This window comes from Alexandromys fortis, unplaced genomic scaffold (assembly GCF_014885135.2).
Source record: "Alexandromys fortis isolate MF-2015 unplaced genomic scaffold, M_Fortis_MF-2015_v1.1 scaffold_76, whole genome shotgun sequence".
In the NCBI taxonomy this organism is placed as follows: domain Eukaryota; kingdom Metazoa; phylum Chordata; class Mammalia; order Rodentia; family Cricetidae; genus Alexandromys; species Alexandromys fortis.
The window spans coordinates 2,379,736-2,404,057 of record NW_026067997.1 but is presented as its reverse complement, the minus strand read 5'-3'; the positions used below and the strand labels follow the sequence as shown (position 1 = coordinate 2,404,057).

At 40.4% G+C, this 24,322-nt stretch overlaps 1 protein-coding gene across 2 annotated transcripts in view; it reads right to left on the bottom strand.

The window, feature by feature from the left end:
* Positions 1–24,322, bottom strand: part of Zswim6 (zinc finger SWIM-type containing 6) — a 173,430-nt gene that overhangs the window by 30,361 nt on the left and 118,747 nt on the right. For both annotated transcript variants that reach the window (XM_050160471.1, XM_050160472.1), the window contains exons 3-4: positions 19,700–19,848; positions 15,475–15,625 (exon numbers count right to left, since the gene is read on the bottom strand). In XM_050160471.1, the coding sequence (XP_050016428.1) occupies positions 15,475–15,625; positions 19,700–19,848 (300 nt within the window). The remainder of the gene's footprint in view (positions 1–15,474; positions 15,626–19,699; positions 19,849–24,322) is intronic.

Sequence of the window (24,322 nt, the reverse complement as noted above, 5' to 3'; positions counted from 1 at the left end):
ACTGGCAGCTGAAATTCACAGTGTGATCCACTTGGTGCTCGGTTTAGAGGTATGGAAGACTGTGGGTTCTTCTACCATAGTTTCAGAGAGCCAGGCAGCCTGGGTGGCATGTGACAGAGGAGTCCCTGAACGAAGACCTCAGAGGACAGCAAAGCTCAAGGGGAAGAACCATCTAAGTCCTTTGAAATTCAAGTCCCAAACACTGGACATTGAGTTACAGGATGTGGTGTTTGCCTTGCTGAGCTTGATCTTGCTTTGGTCCAATATTTCCTAACTATGCCCCCAATTCCTCTCTTTTGGAATGACACTGTATTTTCTGTGATTATTAAATGTTTGAGGTATGGAATTTGCTTTTTTTTCTCCCCAGGGAGTTATAGTCTAGAGTTACCTTGAGTCTCAGAAGAGACTTTGGATATTTAAACTGTGTTGAAACTGTGACAGACTACAGGGATGTCTGAAGTTGGACTATATATGCATTTTTGATTCTGATATGAGCGTGAGCCTATGGGGGCCAGGGAGCGCCATGTGGTGGATCAAGTGAGATATCTCCTCCTGCCACACAGACACACACAGACACACACACGCACACACACACACACACACACACACAGAGGCTCAGGCATCTGAGAACCTGGTTCTCAGCTGGTGGTGATGTTTGGGAGATTTGGGTAGTGCAGCTCAGAAAATGCATCATTAGGGGCAGGCTTTGAGAATACATAGCCTGACCCTACTTCTGGCTTGCATATTCTGCCTGTGTTTGGGTTTGAAGATGTACACTCTAGAGCTCTCTGGACCTGCCCCATGACTGCCTCTTATGCCTCTGAAACTGTATGAAAGCCGAAGAAAACGTTCTTCTGGAAGTTACTGTTGTCAGTGTTTTATTATAGCAGCCGAAAGGAGCTAATAAAACCACCCAGCATGCTCTTTCTTCCTCTTTGCCCTGACTAGTCTTCACCCAGTGAGTGACTTCAGCCATATGATATCAAGGAAAAGAACCCCAAGCTAAGGAAGCAAATTCCTTCACCCAAGGAAAAATACAAATACTTTTCACCTAAGGGAAGTAGTTGTCTACTTAGCAGTCTTAGACCTGTTCACATTCTGTATCCGACTACAATCGTTAGAGAACATGGGCAGAAAGGTACAGAAATGGGACATAAGATTGTTCTGAAAGTCTTTTGGATTACTTCTGTATTCTGCTAGTAACAAAATACCAATGCATCAGGAGCTACTCTCAGTAAAAGCGGCTGACAAGGATTAATTGTACCCACCAGGTCTTTGTAATAAACACTTAGATATGTGATTATCAACACCATTTAGCCCACCTTACATACTCACTGTTTACATTTCCAACAAAAACTGTTCTTTCCATCAACAAGCTCTGGTCTCAAGGGGCCAGCTATGGATGCCCTGTCACATGACTCTGGACAAGCTATGGATGCCCTGTCACATGACTCTGGACAAGCTATGGATGCCCCATCATACGACTCTGGACAAGCTATGGACGCCCCGACATACGACTCTGGACAAGCTATAAATGCCCAGTCATATGACTGCGCTGCCAGCTCCCTAACTGAAACAACAGGGACAAGAATGTCTACGTAATTTGTAAGGCTGTTTTGCGCTTATGTCTCTGCCAACTCTAGACTTCACATTGCCTCATATAGGAAGGCTTCACACACACAAGCCCCATGAACAAACTTTCAAGAGCTAAGAAATTGACACTGCTGGTTTTGACTCACAACCTGTCCCAACTGGTAAAATCTGCTTTGACTCAAGAGAGGAAACGCGGTGCCATACCACAAAAGGAAAAGCAGGGAGTATGTGGCCCACTTTAGTCTATCACAGTCGCTAAGCACTTAAAAACGTGCTAGATTACGAAATGAAAAAGTAATTTTTTAGCCTTTTATTTATCACCGATGAGTACTTGTTTTTAAATATGGTAATTTTAATGCTTTTATTTTTGGTAAATACTAGCTATAATTTTGCCTGAAATTAAAAAAAATATTAGTTAGAGCTAACCAACTATTATATTGAATATATAAATTTTATTCTCTATTCTTGTTGAAATCAGGCTGTTCCTGGCTCTGAGTTAATCCAAATTGTAGAAAACTTTTTTTTTTTCAGCTTGTGCATTACACTGAGAGACTCCATTTTACAAGAGACTTTTGACTCCATTGAGGATGGTAGATAACTTTCCATTTGAATAGATAATGAATGACCCCCTTTATCTGGCGCCACCCACTGGCAACTACTGATGGATGACAATGACTTCTTCCTGGGAGTAGGAAGGGTACACTCTAAGTTTATCAGAGTGAATTGCTACTGTAGAGGCATATAGATGTGTTGGAATCCTATCAAGAAAACAAAGATCAAGACCTCATCAAATATCCATCAGTAAGGAAAGGGTGTAACCACACTTGGACCCTATAAAAAGTGGTCAACACAGATGATCAGTCTATCGGGTGATGACTTGGTGTGTGCACTAAGATGCAGATAACTCCTCAGTGTTTGTTCAGCCTCCCTGACCTGCTGTCTATCCTCTTAGTCACCTGTCTGGACCTACAGCCCAAGAATTCTGTTCACCCATATGTTATTTTGAACCCTCTCTGGCCTTAGAATCACCTCACTCGTGCAGTAATCCTGCCCACTAAGTTTTGACATTGTAGAAAGATAAACGTGCCCGTTTTTTATTCAGTGCATTCATGACTACGACCCACTATCAGTAATATTTATAGATAATAATTTTAAATTTAACCAATATATCTATGAAAAATTGTAAGAAGTACATTAATTATAGTGAAATTTTATAAGGATAACAAACACCTATTCCTGAATCTATTTTTTTTTCTCAAAAATAAAACTCAACAGTGAGAATAACGGTTCTCAACCACTGACGACTCTGTGCCCTTCTAGAGATATCTGGCCATATGCGGTGTTGTTTTGGTCATATAAAGTAGGTCCCAGAGGCACTTCTTAAACATCCTACAGTACACAGGATGAGCCTCCACAACAGAGAACTTGTGCATATGTGGATATTATTAGCTCAAACAATTAGATTCAAATAAATCACTCAACAGATAAAAGAGCTGTAAGCCAAACAAGAAGTCATTCTAAAAACCTAACAAAATAGAAGGTATCCAAACATACTGCATTATTATTGCATGCTGCTTTGTATGCAAATCTTTCTCCCTTCAAGGAAAATCCTAACAATATCAAGTTACACATGTTGGGTTTCTAATTAGATTCTACATTTAACGTCTCTAAATGTCTATCTGTAGGGTACAAAGATTGTTCCACCTAATATAACCAACATTTCTAAAACTGAATGGCATCTATACTTATTTACCTGACAATAATTGCCGTCATTTTACTGAATCTTTACCTCACATTAACCCTGCTTTCAGTAACACATTAACCCTGTTTTAAATATTTACATAATTATCACATTACCTTTCAAAACAAACAAACAGAAAGCACTACTCTGTAGCGAAGCAGCTGGAGTTTAGGGAGGTGGAGCTATTAGAAGAGGGAGCAAGAACCCTCTCCAAGGGTTCTGTAAATTCTACAGCAACTTAGCCTTTAATCTAGCTATATAGCCAAAAGATGGGGGTTTTGTTCTTCTTATTTTAAGCATGGATTTATGAAATTTCCAAGACTAATGATTTTAGTTTTTTGACAGGATCACTTCATCCTTTGCATTTTAAAGTATACTTTATTAACTAAAAATTATGAGTATCCTGAAATCCTTAGAACTAATACCTTGTACTTTACTTCTAAACTGGGTTCTTTTTAAAATTGTGTCTTTATTTTTACTGCATGAATGTTTTGCCTGTTTACTGTGTGTTTAATATGTATGTCTGTTTACTATATATGTGCCTAGTCCCTCTGGAGGTCAGAAGAGGGCATCAGATCCTCTGGAACAGGAGTTATAGGTGGCTGTGAACCACTGTGGGGGTGCTGGGAATCAAACCTGGGTCCTCTGCAAGTCATCCAACACTCTCCTGGTTTTACTTGTGCTTATAGACACTCAGGTCAGATAGAAGAAAGAACATTCAAACAAGAACCATCTGAATAAAGCCCAAATAAACAAAATAAAACTGCAGTTTTCAGAACTGACAGGCACAGAAAATAAGTAATTTCAGTGCAGATTCAAACAGTAAATGGGCAAACAAAAGTTAAACATAGGATTCGAGACTGATTACTCAAGTCAGATGAAGCCTGTTTTGTCTGGAAACACTACGGTCAGCTCTGTTCAAGTCAAGTCTGTATCAGCATCTCTGGGGAAATGCATGCAAGTGAGACCCCTTCCTGTCTATTCCTGTATAGTTCTGTATATTCCTGGACATGGCATTATGAATTGAGCAAATGAATCAGCTGCAGACTCTTGCTATGCCTAACTCCACAAGCAGTTCCATTTTGTGTTAATACTATTAAATAATTTCAGTGATTAAGTCACAGATTTTTGTGGGGTGTTTTTTTAGAGGGGGAAGGAAGCAGACTCATTAAAATAAATCTGTTCATCTTCTGTAATGGACACCTCTGGATCCATTTATAAATGCTGCTCTTCCCCCTAACTTCTAGGAAGAGAACTCATGTGCATGGTGCTGGGAAAGCAGAGGTGGTGACAATAGGAAAAAGGCTGGTGCAGGGCAGAGAAGCCAGACAGACGACATCATCATCTCCAACAGACTAAAAACCAAAGGCTCATTTTGTCTTGTTCCACACTCATAAAAAAATGAGCACTGTTAGATGAACAGTTAAGTGTCTAGAGACCAGTGTCATGTAAAGTCTTATGAAGTAGTAGCAGGCAAAGTAAAGCAATCACTTTCAGTACTTCCAAGGGTTCAATGGTTATAAAATAAATCACAATATTTATTTTTGTTCTCAGAGGCTATTCTAATAGTATAAATTTCATGCATGATCCAATTATCTAATCATATTTATGTAGAGGCCATGAAATACCTAATTGCAGTCACAAATAGGAGATCACTGGCATAATTAGTTGTGCTAGCAAAACTACAGTCACAAAACTTCTTGGATCAGACCACACGAAAACCGTGACCCTAATTATGACAGTGTTATTATCGGCATAATGAAGTTTTAATACATCAATCACTCCGTGTTTGGAAAAGTAAGTTTAACTGGCAAAACATTCTTCTTAGAATTTGATACGCTAGCTTTTAATTTATTAAAACATTTCTGGAAATTTTTCAAAATCAGACCCAAGGGATATAGTGCAGCAAGTTTTAAGAATGCCTGGGTTAAGTGGGGCTAAACGCCCTGCTAAATGGCACAAGCTTAGTCATCGTCTAACCAAACTCCCAGATAAATTTGAAATAGTTTCTTTTTGTCAAGAAGGAAAACAGTTGAAGGGAGTTAACTGACATCCTGGATTGTGTTCATTATCTAATAAACAAGCTTTCCCATTGCATTTGATCTGTCAGTGCTGTGAGCTTGGCCTCATTAGGAGCCCCACTCTGTGGGAGATCACACAGCCAGCCTTTCGACACCCTCAACATCCCTCTCCTTTTCAAGGGAGCAAAGGGAAGACAAAAAAAAAAAAATCAGAGACAAGGAGAGAGGATGGCGGAGTGGCAGGAGGGTGGTTTTTGCACTCTGGGGAAACACAGTAATAGGTGAGGTAAAGGAATGGCTCAGGAGCCTGCACGAACACTTTCGTGTGTTCTGCGCTGGCTTCATTTCTGGGGCATCTTCATAAACAGTTCCACGGTTCAGTCAATGGTAATGACTCCAACTCCATATAAACCTATTTCTGAAAACACTCAGTTGGCAAGTGACTTCTTACAATAGAGATTTACTTCATTTTCATGTACGAATGTAGGAGAGCAACCCTCAAATGGTTTGTGCAGCACACTTCATATTACATCGTGGCTGTCTTCGGCTGCCTTTTATTTCTCATTTATTATTCTGTGTCCTGACTAGACTGTGAGGCTGTGAGTTCCCCAACTACAGCACAGGGTACCACAAGACAAACAAGTAGGTTCTTGTTAATCTGTCTGCTATTCTTCCGGAAAAGTACATCATTGAGCCTTGGAAAGTCGTCTTCCTCTTGCTGGGCACTGAGAACCAATTTGGACAGAAATCCATCAAAAGGCTTACTAAAAAGTGATCAAATTGACCGGTGCTGATTGTTCTGGGGTATCAATAGGGAAGTAAACACCAGCTACTTATGTGAGATACCAGAAGAAGGGGAAAGGGTTCTTACAATAGTCTGTCTGATTAGAACACTGATTTGTTCATAAAAACAATTTCTGAACACATTGGCTTTCTATGGAGTGCAGAAGAACTTATGATGGGTGTTGGCTTTCCTAGAGAGCAGAATGTTTCATTTTGCTCTAATTCACTCTATTACTGAATTAAACTTTGATGTATTGGTCTTGACAAGTGCTTCATGCTGACTGTATTGTGTATGATAGTTTAATCACTCTCCATGCATTTCCCAAGGGCTGTGTGATTAATGCAATAGATTATCTGCAGCATGGATGGCAAGAGGGAATCAGTGCCCCTCTATACTCTAAAGTGTTTGCATTTCAGGGCACGCGGGTGTGTGCATGCACACATGGGCACCCATGAATATCCTGGGCAGAGGCAGCTAGATAAACCTAAAGTGGGAGAATACAAAACTGATGATACATGGAAGATATTTTCCCAGTGTTTACTATAAAAATATACTTCTTAAAGCTTCCAAGAAGGTAGATGGCTTTGTACATCAAGTATTCATTCACTTTCATCCTCACCAATGTTTACTGAGCACCAACTATATGCCCGACACATTTTTCACCTTTCAGGAGGAATAACTAACAACATGTGTTACTTTTAATGTTCTAGTTAGTGGAACAGAAGGGGAAAAGATGGTATAATTAAAAAAAGACAGGGACTAAAAACATTTTTTAGAAGATGGCCAGAAAATTAGTTTCATCTCTTAATAAGGACAGCAATGACAAGAAGATTAATAATATTAAATACACTAAGTAGTTTAATACTTTAAAATATCCTTTATATAGATTTGGTCTGTTTGTCTAGGAAAGTGTATGTTATGTGAATGACCGACCTGCTCACCAGGGGACTGTATATGTATATGCTAAGCACGCAGGTGACGTGTGATAGGCAGAGGGATTTTTGTGCTCTTAGCAGTACTGTCAAGGCGTTTCTCCTTGCACAATTTTCTCTCAGTTCCAACCGGGCCCTGACTGGAACTCTGCCAATGCTATCTTGGCTTATCCAAGCTGCTACTCCCAATCCAAACTATTGCAAGGTACCTTTTCCAATTCTCATTTTATCAATGTTTTTTACATTCTTCTCTGGGTCTGCTGATGCAAAAATTTGATATTTACTAATATATTCCAGAATTAAAGGAGTCAACAAGGTATAACTGATGATGGGTGAAAATCAGGTTTTCCTTTACATCTCAAATGTTTTCTTTGCAAGATAAAGGCCACAGAGCTCAGAGTGTTGCCCACATTCCAGACACTACCTCTGTTCAGGACTGCTTAATCACTGGGGCAAAGCAAGTGACATGGGCCCCAATGGGGCTGCCAAACTCACTCCAGAATGCCAATGAGAGAGAGAAGCAGCAGTCTCTTAATCAGGTGGCACTTTCCTTAATTTTAAGTTTGAAATTCTAAAGGAAGTCATTAAAATGTTACAAAATGATGAGATAAGCCTATGGTGACCTCACAAAACTTCACTTGCTGCAAATTATTTAGCATCTTTCTGCCACAAAGTATATGAGAAAGTTGCCCCCATGAATTGAAGTCATTCTTTTCTGTATCTCAAGAAAACTGAGGATTTTAAGGACTCACTACTGCAGACAGTGATTGTGAAACAAACATTTCTAATCTTAGAACTCTATAATCCTTGAAATGGTTCCCAAGAAGCCTAGGATCTAACTCAGTAAGTCACAATGCTGTGCCTGAGTGGGACCTGCCTCCTCCCGAGTCCTCTTCTACTCCTAGGGCTTTGCTGGGCAGTGGCTGAACACCTCCCAAGGAGGACAAGCATGGCTTATATCCTCCACTCTCCATCCCCATAGAACTACAACATAATGCAACAATGGCATCTGTGAAGCGCCTTGCCCAGTGCCGGCACACATCAAGAGCAGCCCTGGTAGCTGATTCAGGCCACCTTTAGATGCCCCTTCTTTCAGTCTAGCTCCTGGCCTGCCTGATTCGCTTCAAACCCCTTGCGAATTCCAAACAGCTTAAAATGGAGAGTTTCTTAATCCTCAACGATCTTTGTAAGCTGCTACGTCAAGGGAAGAATGTTCCATAGCCTTTCTTCACATTGACTCTCCTGCTAGATCAGTGGTTTTCAACCTGTGGGTCTTGACCCCTCTACAGGGGTTATAGATCAGAAATCCTACATATCAGATATTTACATTATAATTCATAATAGTAGCAAAATTAGTTGTGAATTAACAATAAAATAGCTGTATGATTGGGAGTTAGCACACCATAAGAACCTGTACCAAAGGGTCACAGCATTAGGAAGGTTGAGTGGTACTACGCTACGTCCTACACCATAACAAGTCTTCTAGATCACAGCCCAGCAGAGCCATTCAGCCACATTTCCCCTTGGTGGCTGTTTCTTGGGGGAAAATAACAGTAATAGCTCTTAGGAAGTGGAGGTAGATCTTTCCTAGAAATTATTTTTAAGAGGAAAAGGACATTTTATACCAACTCTGATTAATTCCTATTAGCTGCTAACGTAAGAATATGCATTATAATTGAACTATTTTAGATAAACAACATTAAAAAAGTAAAGTGAATCCATCTTTGGATGCCATACAGTATGCATACATGGTTTCATTACAACAAACCATATCTTAACTTCTAGCCAAATTGCTAGAATATTTAAAATAGAGTGTCTGGGTGGAAGCATTACCCCAGCCCCTGTCAGTTTATAAAAACACAACAGTGAAATTATTCTAAACCATCTAAGTTTGTTATAAATGATTTAACTGGACATGCAGATAACTTACACTACAGTATCTTTAAGAATCTACAATTTGTTCTGTAATGAAACCAAGTGACCTATAATGGTCTCATTTAATCCCGAGAGCCTATTACTTCCTATTAATACATATTTACAGTTTTTTTCTTTCCTACACGGGGTATTAAATGGATAATTAAACCCTAGAAACTCTAGTCAAAAGAGAAGACAGTTCAGATAATTACATGGGATGTAGTTATCATAGGTTTGCTCATTGTAAAGAATACATTCTTTCCTTTCTAACTTCTGATTTAAACTACAAATTACTCTGAAGCAGAGAAAATCCCCCTCCTCTGAACTCCACAGCAGGAGAATCCACAGGCCTGTGACCAGAGAACACAGAGCAGTTCCATTTAAGAGGCACACAGTGACGTGACTACAAAACCCAGGGGCTGGTAGGAGCAGCAGCAACTGGGCATTCTGAGAACAAGGATACTGCATACACACATGGCCTTGCATGCAGAAGGAGATCCGAATTATACACAGGAAGCAAAGGAAACCAAGACAGGAGTACACTCCATCCCAGACAGGAAGGCTCACAGGACCTACAGACTCCATGAGATGAAGGAGTGTCACCAACTCCAGGACTGCCACCAGGGCAGACACACTGAGCAAATGGTTTCCATCGACCATTACCAAAGGGGACTGGGGAGTGTGACTGAAATTTCACTGGATTCCAACTGTAAGCTTGTCCTATTTGTGTTTGTGATCAGCTTACTGAGTTACGGCCTCTGCTCTCAAAAGCAGAAGTAAGCTGCTATTCAGCAGTATGTTTGCTTTTCCCAAAAGGTCTGAAGTTAGAATCCCTGAAAACATGGCTGCTCACAGGCAGCTAGACTGCCTGGGATAAGTTCAGTCAGGATGGTGGCTTAGTGAAGAAGACAAACAGCAAGAGCCCGTTTGCCAAGACTTATGTCCACTTGGTCACCTCCACTTTGCCTCTGCAAAGTATAGATGCCTGACAGAGATATCTAACCGTATTTTAGGGTAAACTGCTAATGCTGTTTAGCCTTCCTAAGCTTCCATTTTATTGGTTGAAAATTAGCACTAAAAATTATACCTATATCACAATGCTGTTTTAAGGATTAAGTAATATAATGCATGTAAGAAACTGCTGTGTACAGTACTTGAAAATTAAGTGTAGACAACTGTGTTATTCGTAGTACTTGAACTAAAATAGGAAATTAAAAAAACAAGTCCAGGACCTCTGCTGTCTCTTGGTCTCACTCTCCTCCTCTCTTAGGTTAAGGGTCAATGAACAAGGCTGGACTGGGGAGTTTGTGGCTATTATTTGGACAGTAAACACCTTTCTCCTTGTGCCTTCCCCGTCTTGGTCCACACTGCTTTCTCCATCTGGGACACTAATCCTGCTTCCTGTCACTTCTTCCCACTGACACCTTATAAACCACATTCACGTCAGCTTCTACCATCCTCGACTTCCTGGATCGTTACAACTGTTTTAATTTACATGTCTCCTGATACTTGCAAGTTTCCGCTCCCTCTTTACTATCAGTACCACTAACATTAAAATCTAGATCCAGAGTCTGTTCTTCTGGGTATAGTGCCAACTGGAATAAAACTTCTGGAAGGGGGGGAGTACCAGCAGCACACACAGTGGTAAAGCTGTATTCGTCTTGTGCCCAGGGGAAGACAGACTGACAGATGACAAGGAAGTCCTGATGAGCAGTTCATTAGACCTAAATTCTACCCTGACAGCTGTATGGAGGTTTCCCAGTCTGTGCTGACAACTTTCTCCTGCAAGGGCATTCTGGGGATTGCTGTTTGCTTTCGGCCCTAACGAAGTAACCCTGTATACAGCAAGTCATTTTGTAAGGCTTTCTAGTTTTGTGTGAAGCAGTGACTCCTTGATTGGGTTTTAACCGTAACTGACTTTAATATATGCCAAGCCAAAATCTGAATTTACCATAGAAACTAACAGTGGCGGTTATTAAGTCTGCTGCGTCCAGAGATGTAAGATGTCATTCTCCAGAATAGAACGTTTAAGTTTTTATGGCTGTGAACAAAGAACGTCCTAAATTACGAGGCTTATTCTGAATGTGTGACTTCAAGAATAGCAAGGAAGGTGCAAAAGGATGCTTATCCATGTCTGGGATGCAGAGGAGAAGGCATTCCGGGTCCAGGGAGCAGGTCATTTATAGTATTTTTCTCTAAATGTGGCCCCAACTGGTGGGCGAGTTCTCTACTGGTGACTAAACTTACCCTGATCCCAGGTGCCCTGGATCTATATACGACCACTTAGTCTCACACCCAACCCTGGATCATTGTACTTTAAGTGAAATTAGAATTAGGAAGAATGCTTAAATCCACCCGCTTCTGCCCACAAAGAAGTCAGTCCCCAGATGAGAAGATGTGAAAAGAATTACAAGCGTTGCCACCTTGTTCTCAAGAACTATGTGCACAAACTCACTATGGATTTGTTCTGCCCTTGCAGCTCATCTTCTTCCTATGAGAAGGGCTCACGTACTAGACAGCAGAGCGCATGGTTTTCCTCCAAAAGAAAACTCAGGGTTTCAAATGCAGGGGACACGGTGTACGACACTTGAAAAGTTAGGAATTTTCCATGTGACAAAAACGGTAATTAAATTGCATTTTACTGTTTCCTCTAATGACATCCATTTTAATTAGGTGTTAATAGACTGGCAGCCACAACCTATAACTTTATGATGCAAAGTAAAATTACAGTCTTATAAAACATTTAAGGAAGGGGACTCACCAAAGCCTAAGAGAGGTTACACTATACCCCTCATCCCTAAAGACTTGCCTGGTAATTAAGTGCGGTGAACAGGCAGCCATTAGGGCTAACAGTAGCTGTGCTTGCCACAAGTTAGCAATGGGCTGTTCTTTCAGGTCACACGTCTTTCTAGGATCTAATTCCCAGAAAATATGTGTGTCACTAATAAAGACTGCAAGAGCAGAAATGTTTGCCTGACTTCTAAATGTATAGCCTTGATCAAACATGCGGTCTTTCCACCATTGCCACGGGCCTGCTTTTCTGTGTTGAGATTGTAATACGGACTTTTCCCCATTGTTGATTATGATTCAAAATTACTCATCTTCGGAACACTGCCATGTGTTTGGGAAAATGAGTATCACACACAGAGAGTAAAATTATTATCTGAAGAAAACTGTTTCATGCACAAGATAAATGCATCTGCAAATGAGGAGCAATAAGCGAGGGCTTAATAGCATGCATCTGCATCTAGTTCATCCTACGTTATGAAAACTAGGGAGTAAATCACAAAAATGAACTCAGGCCACACGAGTAGCACAGGCACTTACACTGGCAGGTCCTGGGAAAAACTAGCCTCTTTGTTAGCTGGAGAATAGGGGAAAAAACAGGCTGCCCAAAACAACTTTGCACATATTTATGTGAAAAGGAAGAGTTTAGAAAATGAAGCTGCTATTTTAAACTATTTCTGAAGCATCAACAGTGTGAAATTTCATAAATCACATAAACCAGAAAGTTACAAATCTTGGGAAGGGGGCTATCTGGCCCTATGAAAACGATTCTGTCATCTTCTGGCTGACAATCTGATGGCTCTGGATCCTTTGCCAAGAAGCAGAGTTACTTGGCTACGATGCGTGTACACTTATCACACAGAAGCGCTCATGCCAGGAAATCTTTTTTCCTTTCCTGGTGTACTGGCCACTGCCAGAGATGGACCCATCGACTCCACTGGTGCTAAGGAGTTAAGCATCTGGGATTTAATTTAACAGTTTCGGCTTTATTAAGCTGTCATGGAGCGGCCCCACTTTGATAACAGTAGCTGCTCCAATTATGGCTTGGTTTAGGGTTGACAAGTATAATGATTCACTCGTGGCACATGAGAAGCAATAAAAGGTTGTTTTGCATTACAGCTTTAAAAATGTGGGCACTTTTTTCATTTAATTTGTCACTTAGCTTTTGCTAAGAGGACATTTAAATTGCAGTAAAAGGCAAATGGGGCTTTTAGTTTAAATGTAATCCCCATATTTAAATGATCTGTAATGGTGCAATGTTGGAGTGGGAACACTATTGTCTCACAGTGGGTCCTGATGGTGACATGTGACATTTGTATTCAGGTCCTGTATTATCCATGTGGCTAAAGGGCTTCCAATTTCATTTCACAGCCAGAAGCCTGCAGAAAACACCAATTAACTTGCAGATCCCATTTGCCCACAAAACTCAGCCTCTTCTCAATGTCTGGCATCTGGCAGTGCTCAGCATTTAATTCCAGAGCACAGCCTTGAAGCAATGTGAGACCCGTGTAGGGGCACAAAGTCAAATTCCCCCATTTTATTAAGAAGCAAAAGCCTTTCCTTTTGTAGTCCAGAAGGAACTTGAAGTTAATTTTTTGGTGAACAAATATTAAGATGTGATAGCTACTGTAACTTCTCTAGGGGATTTTTTCACAAAACTTAGATCCCACTAAAGTGGCAGCGGAGTCCACAGGCAAACTTCACTAGTCTAGTCATGATTTCAAGATGGGGTAGCGGGAGAAAGACGAAGGGCGCAAGGGGGAGTGTGTGTACCTGCAGATATATGTATGCATGCACATGCTTGTGTGCATGCATTCTTGATCCTTGTCTGAAATCAAACAACTTGACTAAAATCTGGGTCTTAATAAAGCAGTCCGTAGACACTATAACTGGAGTCAGCTGCCAAAATCTCCCACCCAATGAGAACTCCTATTTCAGACTGAAGGTCTTGACACACATTTTTCGAAGCCAACTTGGAAAGGTGAGACCTGACTATTGTAAATTTTGTTCAACAGTATCCTTTGTTTTCTTCTTTTTTGGTAACCAAAATATTCAAGTGACATTTTCTTTCTAAGCAATACGAACAGTACCATCACATTTCTCAGTATCACAGTCTAGGATCTTATACACTTAATAGTAACACGTATTTTACCTACACGAGTCCCTCCATTATTGTTATTTTTTAACTTTTTATTTTATACAGCTATTTGGCCTACATGTCATACCTGTGTGAGGATGTCAAATCTTGGAATTGCAGTCATGTGGGTGCTGGGAATTGAACCAAGGACCTCTGGAAGAGCAGTAGTGCTCTTAACCACTGAGCCAATGTCCCATTATTGATTATTATTGCTCATGCTTTTTAACCTTTATGGTCTGATTAGTGAATTCATGTACTATGGAGTCACGAGCTAAAAAGGCTTTATTTGAAAAACTAACTCACTCAGTTTTCTATAGAAATATTTACTTAAATCATGTATTCCCCTGAGTTCTTCAGTACCACATCATGCCCTCAAACCTCATTGCAACATGGTAGCTATTTACTGTTTTTACAGATTGACTTAAATTTGACTGGGAGAAAAGCTACTATCAATATTTCAGGAGACCCAAGGAAAGTATGAGACACAAGATAGTATTTTTCAAAATATGCTAGAAAAAAACTTAAAGGAAACACCTTGACACTTGGCAAGTAGCAGATGTACTTCTATAGAAACAAACCAACCGGAGTTCCTATGCCTACAGTCAAGTCTCCCTGAACAAGAAGAAACACTGACGTCATAGCTTACTGTATGATCCCAATGATTCCAGTTCACCAACTTATAGAAATCTTCCTGGGTCCAAATTCCTCAGCTTCAAATACTTCATCTTAAAGGTGCCTTTCATTACAATGATGTGGGGCCCTCCCTAGACAAATGTCCGTCTTCAGCTAGTTTAGGCTTGGGATCCAAATGCACCAAGCAGCAGTTGACTGCCAGCTATCAGGAATTTACTGAAACTGCAGATGCAGCAAGCATTTTCCTCTTTTGAAACTAGTAGACAGAAATACAATGTCTGTTACCCTATGGATCTCTTAATAGAAAGACAAGATAACAAATATATTACTATTTTTCATTTCTGTAGCAAATGAACACTGGGTAAGGAGCCTCATTCCCAGTATTTTTAGGTTGAACATGACAAGAAAATGTCTCTCTCTCTTTTTTACAGCCACCTGCTGTATTTACATCTTTAATCACCAGAAATTTTGGACAATAAAATTTTAGAGTCTGCCATATATTCTCTATTCTCAAGAACAATGGTTGACCTAGGTCGGTATCTGCTAAAAATATAGTGAGTATTCAAATCACTTCTGAGAATTCCAACGAGAGGAAAAAGCAAGGCAGACTCAAAAAATGAGATGAAATAGCCAGGAACTGATCCCACATGTAAACCATTTGTTCTAAAAATACAGAACCTTTTACCAAGTATCTAAAGGGACATTCCTGTGCTGGCTTCTCTCAGGAGCAGACACTCCCCAGGCTCTGCCACAGCTGCATTCTCCAAACACTAGTCTGAGTCCTTTTCTACCTACCCATCTGCACAAAGCACACTGACACAGGTTTGCACGGAGCAGCTCTCTCCAGCATCCATAGGACCATGTTCCTAAATATCCACCTGTGGTCTTATCTACAACAAAGCGCAATGTAGATGGACAGGAAACTCATTTACCAAGCTCATCCCAGAGCTGCCTGTATTTGTCAGTCATTGCAGTGCCTTGCTGCCTCCAAAGTGACAGGCGAGGGTCAGCCATGAACTGCTCTGTGATCAAGGTCAACATACGGGCCCCATTGGAGTCTCTCATCTTCAACATCTCACGCACCTAGTGGGGAAACGAAACAAAAATGTTAAAATTTACAAGTAAATAAACAAAAGCCACACAAGAGACTAGGAATGTGCTTATATGTATGTATGAGAGAGAAGCCTTCACACCAGTCCTCTAAAGCATACAAAAGTAGGAAAAACCATTCTGCATCCTAAACTGCAACATAATAAGAAAAGGCACCCTCAATTATTATAAATTATGCTTTAAAAGCTATATGCAATAATGAAGCTTTCCCAACTTTTCAATTTTAAATGTTTTGGTGAGTTTTATGCATTTGAATAAGACAATTATACTATGTTTCACATGTAGGGTAAAAATGCATAGGGTGTGTGTGCAAATGTGTGTGTGCGCATGCATGTGCATGTGGCCCTATGAGATAAAGTCTTACTATAGCTCAATCTGACATCTAACTCATGATTCTCCTGCCTCAGCTTTTTGACTGCTGAGATTATAGGCATGTGATATCACATCTGGCATAAGTTTTGAAGATGTCCCTCAAAGAATGCCTTTTATCTGAACCAGATCTACTTTGTTGTCAGACTATACTCAACAAAATAAATGACTAGCTAATTCATGCTTCAACAAACCACAGAAGTGCCAGAAAGTGGTATCCGAACCTGATACATTCATGAGAACTGGTTTAGCACACCCAAGTGATGGCACACCTTTGCTGGAATACAGGAGCTGCATAAACACACACACACACACACACACACACACACACACAGTTTAGTATATTCCGGACTCCCCTACTGATCATATTTACCAGCAGGTCGCAGAACCCAAGGCACGCCACTGAACATGGTTTAGGGATCGTGTAAACTGATCTGACTGTGTAAGTTTCCTTGAGATATAACTCACATTCCATACAAGTCATCAGTTTCAACTCTGTAATTCAATATTTCTTACAATATTCACAAAATTGTGCAAGAACTTTACTTTTTTAAGATATACTAATAATTTGGGCATGTTCTTTCTCGCTGAATTATTTACATGTGAGCAGTAGCATAGTCATCTCCAAAGATGCATGGGTTCCAGAACCTCATGGCAACACTGAACTCTTCACCTGTCCAAATTTCTAATAGTTCTTTGTACCCTACACAAACACGTCAAAGGAACTCTACATTAACCTGTGACACATTGTAACTAATACAATGTTGTCAATACACAATACGCTGTGTTCATACTAGCTGTGATGGTACCACCCAAGGGTGACAAGAAGGAAAAATCTGTACATCTTCAATACAAATGGAAACATCTTCATAGACTAAACTACGTTTTCAGCCCATGAATGGTTTCTCTGTTGGTGCAGAACCTGAAGATACAAAGGGCTGTGCACATTCATGCAAACAAGAAGGCTTTGCAGTGCTAAGAGGAATTGGACAGAGCCTGGAGGTTTAAGAATGTTCAGTCTGTATGAAGGCTCCACAGAGCACCAATACAAACAAACAACCAATCTCTGACTTAATAACTGAACTTGGTCTTTCAAGCTGAAGTCATGAACTGTCCGTTTTCCTGTGCTGCACTACCCAACTTAGAAAAGAGAAACACCAGGGTTAATCTGTCTACAGGAAATCATAAATGAACACATAAAACTTCAAAATGTACGGTGCTCGCTATATATTTAACAAATGAGAATCCCAACTCAACGACAGTTGTCCCTGTGATAAATTCCTGGTACAGGGTCCTGTAGGTGGGGAGGGGGTTTCTCTTTTCAGGATTCGGTTTGAAAGACAAGGCGTGAAAACCAAAGGTTCAACTGCAATACAGCACTCCAAAGACCACAGATTCTCCACCTCAGGCTTGGGCCGAGATATGCACCAAACTCCCCAGACCCTTGAGCATTTGAGCCTTGTAAAGACCAGCAAGCACTTTCTCCCTGAACCCAAATATGGAACACCACAAAGTCACCAACAGGCGATGTCAGGAGGACGGGGGTTGCCATTTGTGGACACTGTGCTCAAGAATTAGATATATATCTATGCTCAACTCTAAATTTTCAAACAGCATGCAGACTAGACCAGATTATAACCCTCATTTCATGAATTCTAAAGCCAAGCCTCAAAAAAATTAGGCAACTGCTCAGTGAACAAAAATAACAGCTGGAATCAGAAACCACATCTGCCTTAAGGCTAAAAATGCTATATATTTATATATTTCCAAAATCAGTTGCTGCTATTACTTCATATGCATATGTAACAACTGCAGACTGGCTAAAAATACATATTTTACATTGCTTCCACTTGGTCACAATGCACTCTGTGGACACGAACATGTGAAATGCTTCCCCTGGGTCTGAAAACCTACTGGATTTGATTTGTTTTACTGATACATTTCTAAGCTAGCACTCAGCAACAATGAAATCATTGCTTAACTATTATTGAACATATAAACCCAAAATATGTCTAGTAATCAAACTCAAGTACATTTGTTGTCTACAGTTAATACATTTCAAGAATATTAGCTGTAAAGAATGGCAAATTTAAAGTACCTGTGTACCAAGAACTAATTAAATCACGTGTGATGTCTTTCTAGATTCAAATGCCCTGCATTATAAACAAACTTGCAAACCTGATCATCTACATATGCCTGCAAGATAAATCTTTTTAACAGAATACACTAGTCTCTGTCCATATTCAGTAACAGAATTCATGCTAAACTTTCTGAATTAAAAATAAATGAACACAGAATATAAAACCATAACCTTAAATTTTTGTGAATACTAGAGAAGCTGTTTAATGAAATCAATTAATAAAGCTAACTGTTCCCTTAAAAGTAATTTTAATACATTATCTACAATAATGACTATACCTTCAAGAGAAATACGATGGTTTGGTATTGGGGTTTGTGTGCATGTATGTGTGAGGGGGTACATATGTGTTCATGTGTAGGTTATCAAGCACATGTGAGCTTACAGAGGCTAGAGGGTGACGGGCTGATGTAGCATGTCCTCCTCTATCACTTTCCACATCTTTCTCTCCTCACCTCTCCACCTCTTATCCATCCATCCATCCATCCATCCATCCATCCATCCATCCATCTCTCAAGACAGAGTCTGTAACCAAACCTGAAACAGTAATTGGCTGGGCTGGCTAGACTCCACTCCCCAAGGCTCAGATTACAGGCATGCCACCACACCCAGCTTTTATGTGGCCTCTGGGGAATCTAAACTCATGTTCGCATGCTTGTACAGGGGGCACTTTACCCACCAAGCCATTTCACTAGTCCAAATATTATTTTCAAAAAGCACTTTACCCAGTATTCAGAAATTACGTTATGATACCAAATGTGTGGCAAAACATCTGATCACAAAGAACTTGGATTAACAATAGCAAGTAGTTTTAGTAGTTGAAATAAAACCATTATTTAATGGGAAGACATATGTTACTATTAGTTTTATAGATGAGAAAACTGACAATTTCCCAAAGTTTTTAGTACTCACTTAGATCGGGTAGAACGTTGAAGTCTATGAAACTAACTCACAGTTTTGAAACTAACACTAAGTATCACTGAAATTATTAAGATATAGATAGTATATGTATAAAAGAAGTGTTTAGTTTAAAATTATGCTTCACTTGGGGAAATTACCTAGAAAAAGAAACACCGGGAAGGATGTCAAGTAACATTAAAGCCTTTACTTTGTTTTTACTGTTGAAAAAAAGAAGTTATGGGGTTTGTTTCCTTGTTTACTTGGTTGGTTTTTGGAGACAGAGTTTTTCATGTGTTAACAGTCCTAGCTGTCCTAGAACTCACTCTGTAGACCAGGCTGGCCTTCAACTCAGAGATCCACCTGCCTCTGTCCCTTGAGTGCTGGGATTATAGGTGCACACCACCACCTCGGAAAAGTTTGTTAAAACTAACAAATTATCATCATTTTATAGTAACTAAGAGACAAAATGACCCACTTGCTGCGGAAGGTCACATAAACAAGTTAAAGCTTGTATTATAATACAGGTTTTTTCCCACTGATTCATTTGCTTAAAATCTCCACCTTATTCCATACAGGACTGTAACACAGTTACCATATATGCTCCTATACTTGGAATCCTTCTTTGAAACAGAAAGCCATACCTTTGCAAAGAGCAAGTTAAGTTGCTTCCCCGATCCATGGTACCCTCCCTGGGAAAGGAACAGTTTAACCTGCTCCTGCACCTGCTCTTCATCCAAGTGCCAGCAGTTCTCATCGTCGATGCTAGCACCTGCCGTGGGATCAGGAGCACCTACAAAGAAAAGGGGCATGGTCTGGATTAAATCTGGAAATAATTCAGATTCAAGTTTTACATAAACACTTTTTAAATCCATCTCAGTCTCAATTATATATACCAATTTCTGACTGAAATAAATGCAATTCACCTTTGATTTCCAAGACCTTCCTTATCTGTACTTAGTCAAACACAGATTACTGTAGAACTCAAGTTCTACAGAGTACAGACACAGAGCCTCTTGCTTACACATTTCCTAAAAAATTAAAGAGTCGCAGTGTGGTGGCAACACATGCCTTTAATACCAGCACTTGGGAGGCAGAGACAGGCCTGGTCGACAGAGCTAGTTCCAGGACAGTCAGGGCTACATAGAGAAACCCAGTCTCAAAAACAATTAAAGATATCTTACTGTAAATGCATGACATAGGAAAATATATGTAGGACATACTAGAAAAATATTTCTCACTGACACCCAGAAAATACAGAACAAGTCATGCAGCATCGGACTTCACTCTTTCCTGTTGACTCAAGAAGCTTCACCATCCTCTGCTACCATAACAACAAGATGCTGACCTAAGTCTTTACTTGCAGAAAAGGAAAGATTAAAAAGGGAAACTAAGACACATGGGAGCAGGCAGTGCAGCTGTTGCTCTAACTCAGGTTGTAGCATTACCTTGCCAAACTGCATTAATATTTTATTGCTGAAGTACACAGGAAAGACAACCTCTATGTAATAAATCCAGTGAGCGAAGGCCACCTTACAAATTTACAAGTTACCCAGCTACTCAGGGAAAAGCTTTAGGCTTCATTATTTGTTAAGAAAATAAAACAATGGCATGCAAGACCTATAAGAAATAAGATTTTAAATATAAGAACATGTCACTTCGTCTCATAAACCTTTCAACAGCCTTCAGACATAGATATGATTCTATATCACTTTCACTCAATGATGAAGTACAAAATTAACTGTTCAAGGAAATAATCACTAATGTCTCCTTAGAAACTGGGTCTGCTTGACCCTAGTAGAGGGCCACAGTGGAACAAATCCTACAAAGTGGCATTTATTCTTTCAGACAGTCAATATAGCCACAGTGGCAACTCTGCTACTTTGCTTGCCTCTTTGCAAGAACATGGAGATATAATGGTATTTAAAACACACAGAATTCCTGTTCCGAACTATGTTTTATCTAGTTCCTACAATAATACCACTTATACTATGCCTACTATGCATATGAGTTTATGTACTTACATGATCACAGCTGTAAATTAAGCTGAAAAGTCTGACTATAAAGAAAAACCCTTAGCATAAATGAAGTGGCCTAGTATTTGCTATTCTATTTCTTTTAAAAAAATGACTTGTTAAGCCGGGCGGTGGTGGCGCACACCTTTAATCCCAGCACTCGGGAGGCAGAGGCAGGCGGATCTCTGTGAGTTCGAGATCACCCTGGTCTACAAGAGCTAGTTCCAGGACAGGCTCCAAAACCACAGAGAAACCCTGTCTCGAAAAATCAAAAAAAAAAAAAATGACTTGTTATAACCCTTTACATTAATTCTATACCATAGTTGGATTGCAACAACTATTTGGAAAGCAGTGCAGTAATGACGACACGAATGTGTGATGTGCAGATGTGGATGCAGAGTGCTGAATGGTGATAGCTCCTCAAAGGCAGGGTTTGAGAGACTTACCTTCAGGATACGGCAATGAGCTGAGATCTGACTAAAGACAGGGAAAGAGGGATGGGTCACATGTGGGACTAAAAAAAGAACGTGGGCAGAGGCCTTAGGCAGAAAAAAGCCTGGTAGATAGAAATAAAAGTCCAATCAACCTGAGAGTAGAGGGCCTACGGCAGAGCAGCCCAAGACAATCCTGGAGGGATGAGGATTCTCAGCTTCACAGCTGAGGAGCTCAGGGCCTCTTCCCTTGGGGCAATGAATAGGAACTTACGAGGACGGTACCTGAAGTAGGAGAATGAACTCCTCTTTATCCTGATGTCCATCACCTGAACATTCTTACCATAAAATGTTTGTTAATCATGCAGCCTCAGAAATGAATGAGGGTAGTCTCCCTGTACTACACTGGAGTACAAGTAATCTAAAATTATCACTGGATGAAAAAACAAGGAGAAAATGATACATAAATGCACTAATTTCATGTTGACAATGAGGCTTTTTAAAAGAAGTTCTGCATTATTATCTCCTTACACAAACAATCTGGGAAAGACAACACAGATGCATGAAGATTTGGTGAAGATGTAAACATGGAAGGGATCATGGGGTGTGGAGAGGCACTGGTTTCTAGATCAAACTGCTATACAGAATATGGGACAATTCCCTGACATAGAAGATCAAATCTGGGAGTTCAGTTTTAATATAGTGAATGTGGAATACCTTGGAGACAGGACAAAAGAGGGCAAAGGATATTAATCAGGAAGGAGGCACGCTGAGGGAGGCAGGGCAGGTTTAAGAAGGCAGTCAGGAGAGCGAGTGCCCTGGTGCAGGTTCACATTTAAATGCTAGAGGAAAAGGAGTGAGGGCGGTGGGAATGAGTGTCCTCTTAGAAGAGCTGGAAAGACTTTCCCACAAAGTGAAAAGTTGCTCTAATTAGGGACTGGGCAATTAGGCTGATGTCCAAGCTGTGTACAAGTGAGGATTTTATCTGTCCCTATTGTCGCAACAGTCTGGGAACCAAACACTCAAGAGGAAAGCATCAAAAAGAGAAGGGGGCAAAGCAAATATTTCCTCCCTAACGATTCTTTTTGAAAGGCTAAAAACCATTGTAAAGTATCCTTACATACATGACTTCCTATTTTCCTCATAAGGACGATTTATTGGCATGTTTGTTCTCACGACTCTCATTTCACAGGAAGCTGTAAGGACACATAATGCTACTGTAACCAGTAGGTCTACAAATGGTATCTCAGAGGGAGTCAAAGTGTCCCTAATTCCCCAACCGTCCATTTCGGTTACTGGGACCTCTTTACACGTACTCTCTGTGGAAAGACAGCTAGATTCCTTATGGGAATGCATCAGAAGACACTTTGCAAACAACTAACCTACAGGGTCTCAACTTTTAAGCTCTCCCATTATATTATTAAAACTCCTCCAGGAAATTACTGGCACAGCGCAAACTGGCTACTTGTCATTCATTTTTCCTGTTCCTGACGATCTGGACTCTGAGAGCTGCTGTTCCTCTGTGTCGATTTTCTTGTAGTATGTTTTGCTAGAACCCCCCCCCCCCCGGAAGAGTTCTCAGTCACACATGGGCCTGTTTGGGGACGAGGCTGGCTGTGCTCCGTCACAACAAAGGGCTGTCAGCTGCAGGGGCCAAAACTCTACGGGAGAAACATAGGGTCTTGCCACAGAAGTCCAAGTATTTTCAGTAGACAAGAATTTGTTTTTTTTTTTTTTATTTATTTTTTTATTTTTTTTCTTTTTTTCTTTTTATTTGGCTTTTTTTAAATTAATTTATTTATTAAAGATTTCTGTCTCTTCCCCACCGCCGCCTCCCCTTTCCCTCCCCCTCCCCCAATCAAGTCCCCCTCCCTCGTCAGCCCAAAAAGCAATCAGGGTTCTCTGCCCTGTGGGAAGTCCAAGGACCACCCACCTCCATCCAGGTCTAGTAAGGTGAGCATCCACGAAACTGCCTAGGCTCCCACAAAACCAATAGGTCCAGTAGAATCAAAAACCCGTTGCCATTGTTCTTGAGGTCTCAGTAGTCCTCCTTGTCCGCTATGTTCAGCGAGACCAGTTTTGACCCAGGCTTTTTCAGACCCAGGCCAGCTGGCCTTGGTGAGTTCCTGATAGAACATCCCCATTGTCTCAGTGTATGGGTGCACCCCTCGCGGTCCTGAGTTCCTTGCTTGTGCTCTCTCTCCTTCTGCTCCTGATTTGGACCTTGAGATTTCAGTCCGGTGCTCCAATGTGGGTCTCTGTCTCTGTCTCCTTTCATCGCCTGATGAAGTTTAATATTCAGGAGGATGCCTATATGATTTTCTTTGGGTTCTCCTTCTTATTTAGCTTCTCTAAGAACCCGAATTATAGGTTCAATGTCCTTTATTTATGGCTAGAAACCATCATAAAGGGATGTTGGATTTTGTCAAATGCTTTTTCCGCATCTAATGAAATGATCATATGGTTTTTTTCTTTCAGTCTATTTATATGGTGGATTACATTGATAGATTTGCGTATGTTGAACCAGCCCTGCATCTCTGGGATGAAGCCTACTTGATCATAATGGATAATTTTTCTGATGTGTTCTTGAATTCGGTTTGCCAGTATTTTATTGAGAATTTTTGCGTCGATATTCATGAGTGAGATAGGCCTGTAATTCTCTTTCTTGGTTGGGTAGACAAGAATTTGAATGAGAGGAAACAAAATCATCTTCGATGGCCTGAATGCCTAGGCAAACTGACCAACACTGAGAAACCCTCTAAGCACTGCAGACTATACTCAATTCGTAATTATTCCAAGCAAAGAGCAACAAATTTTATTA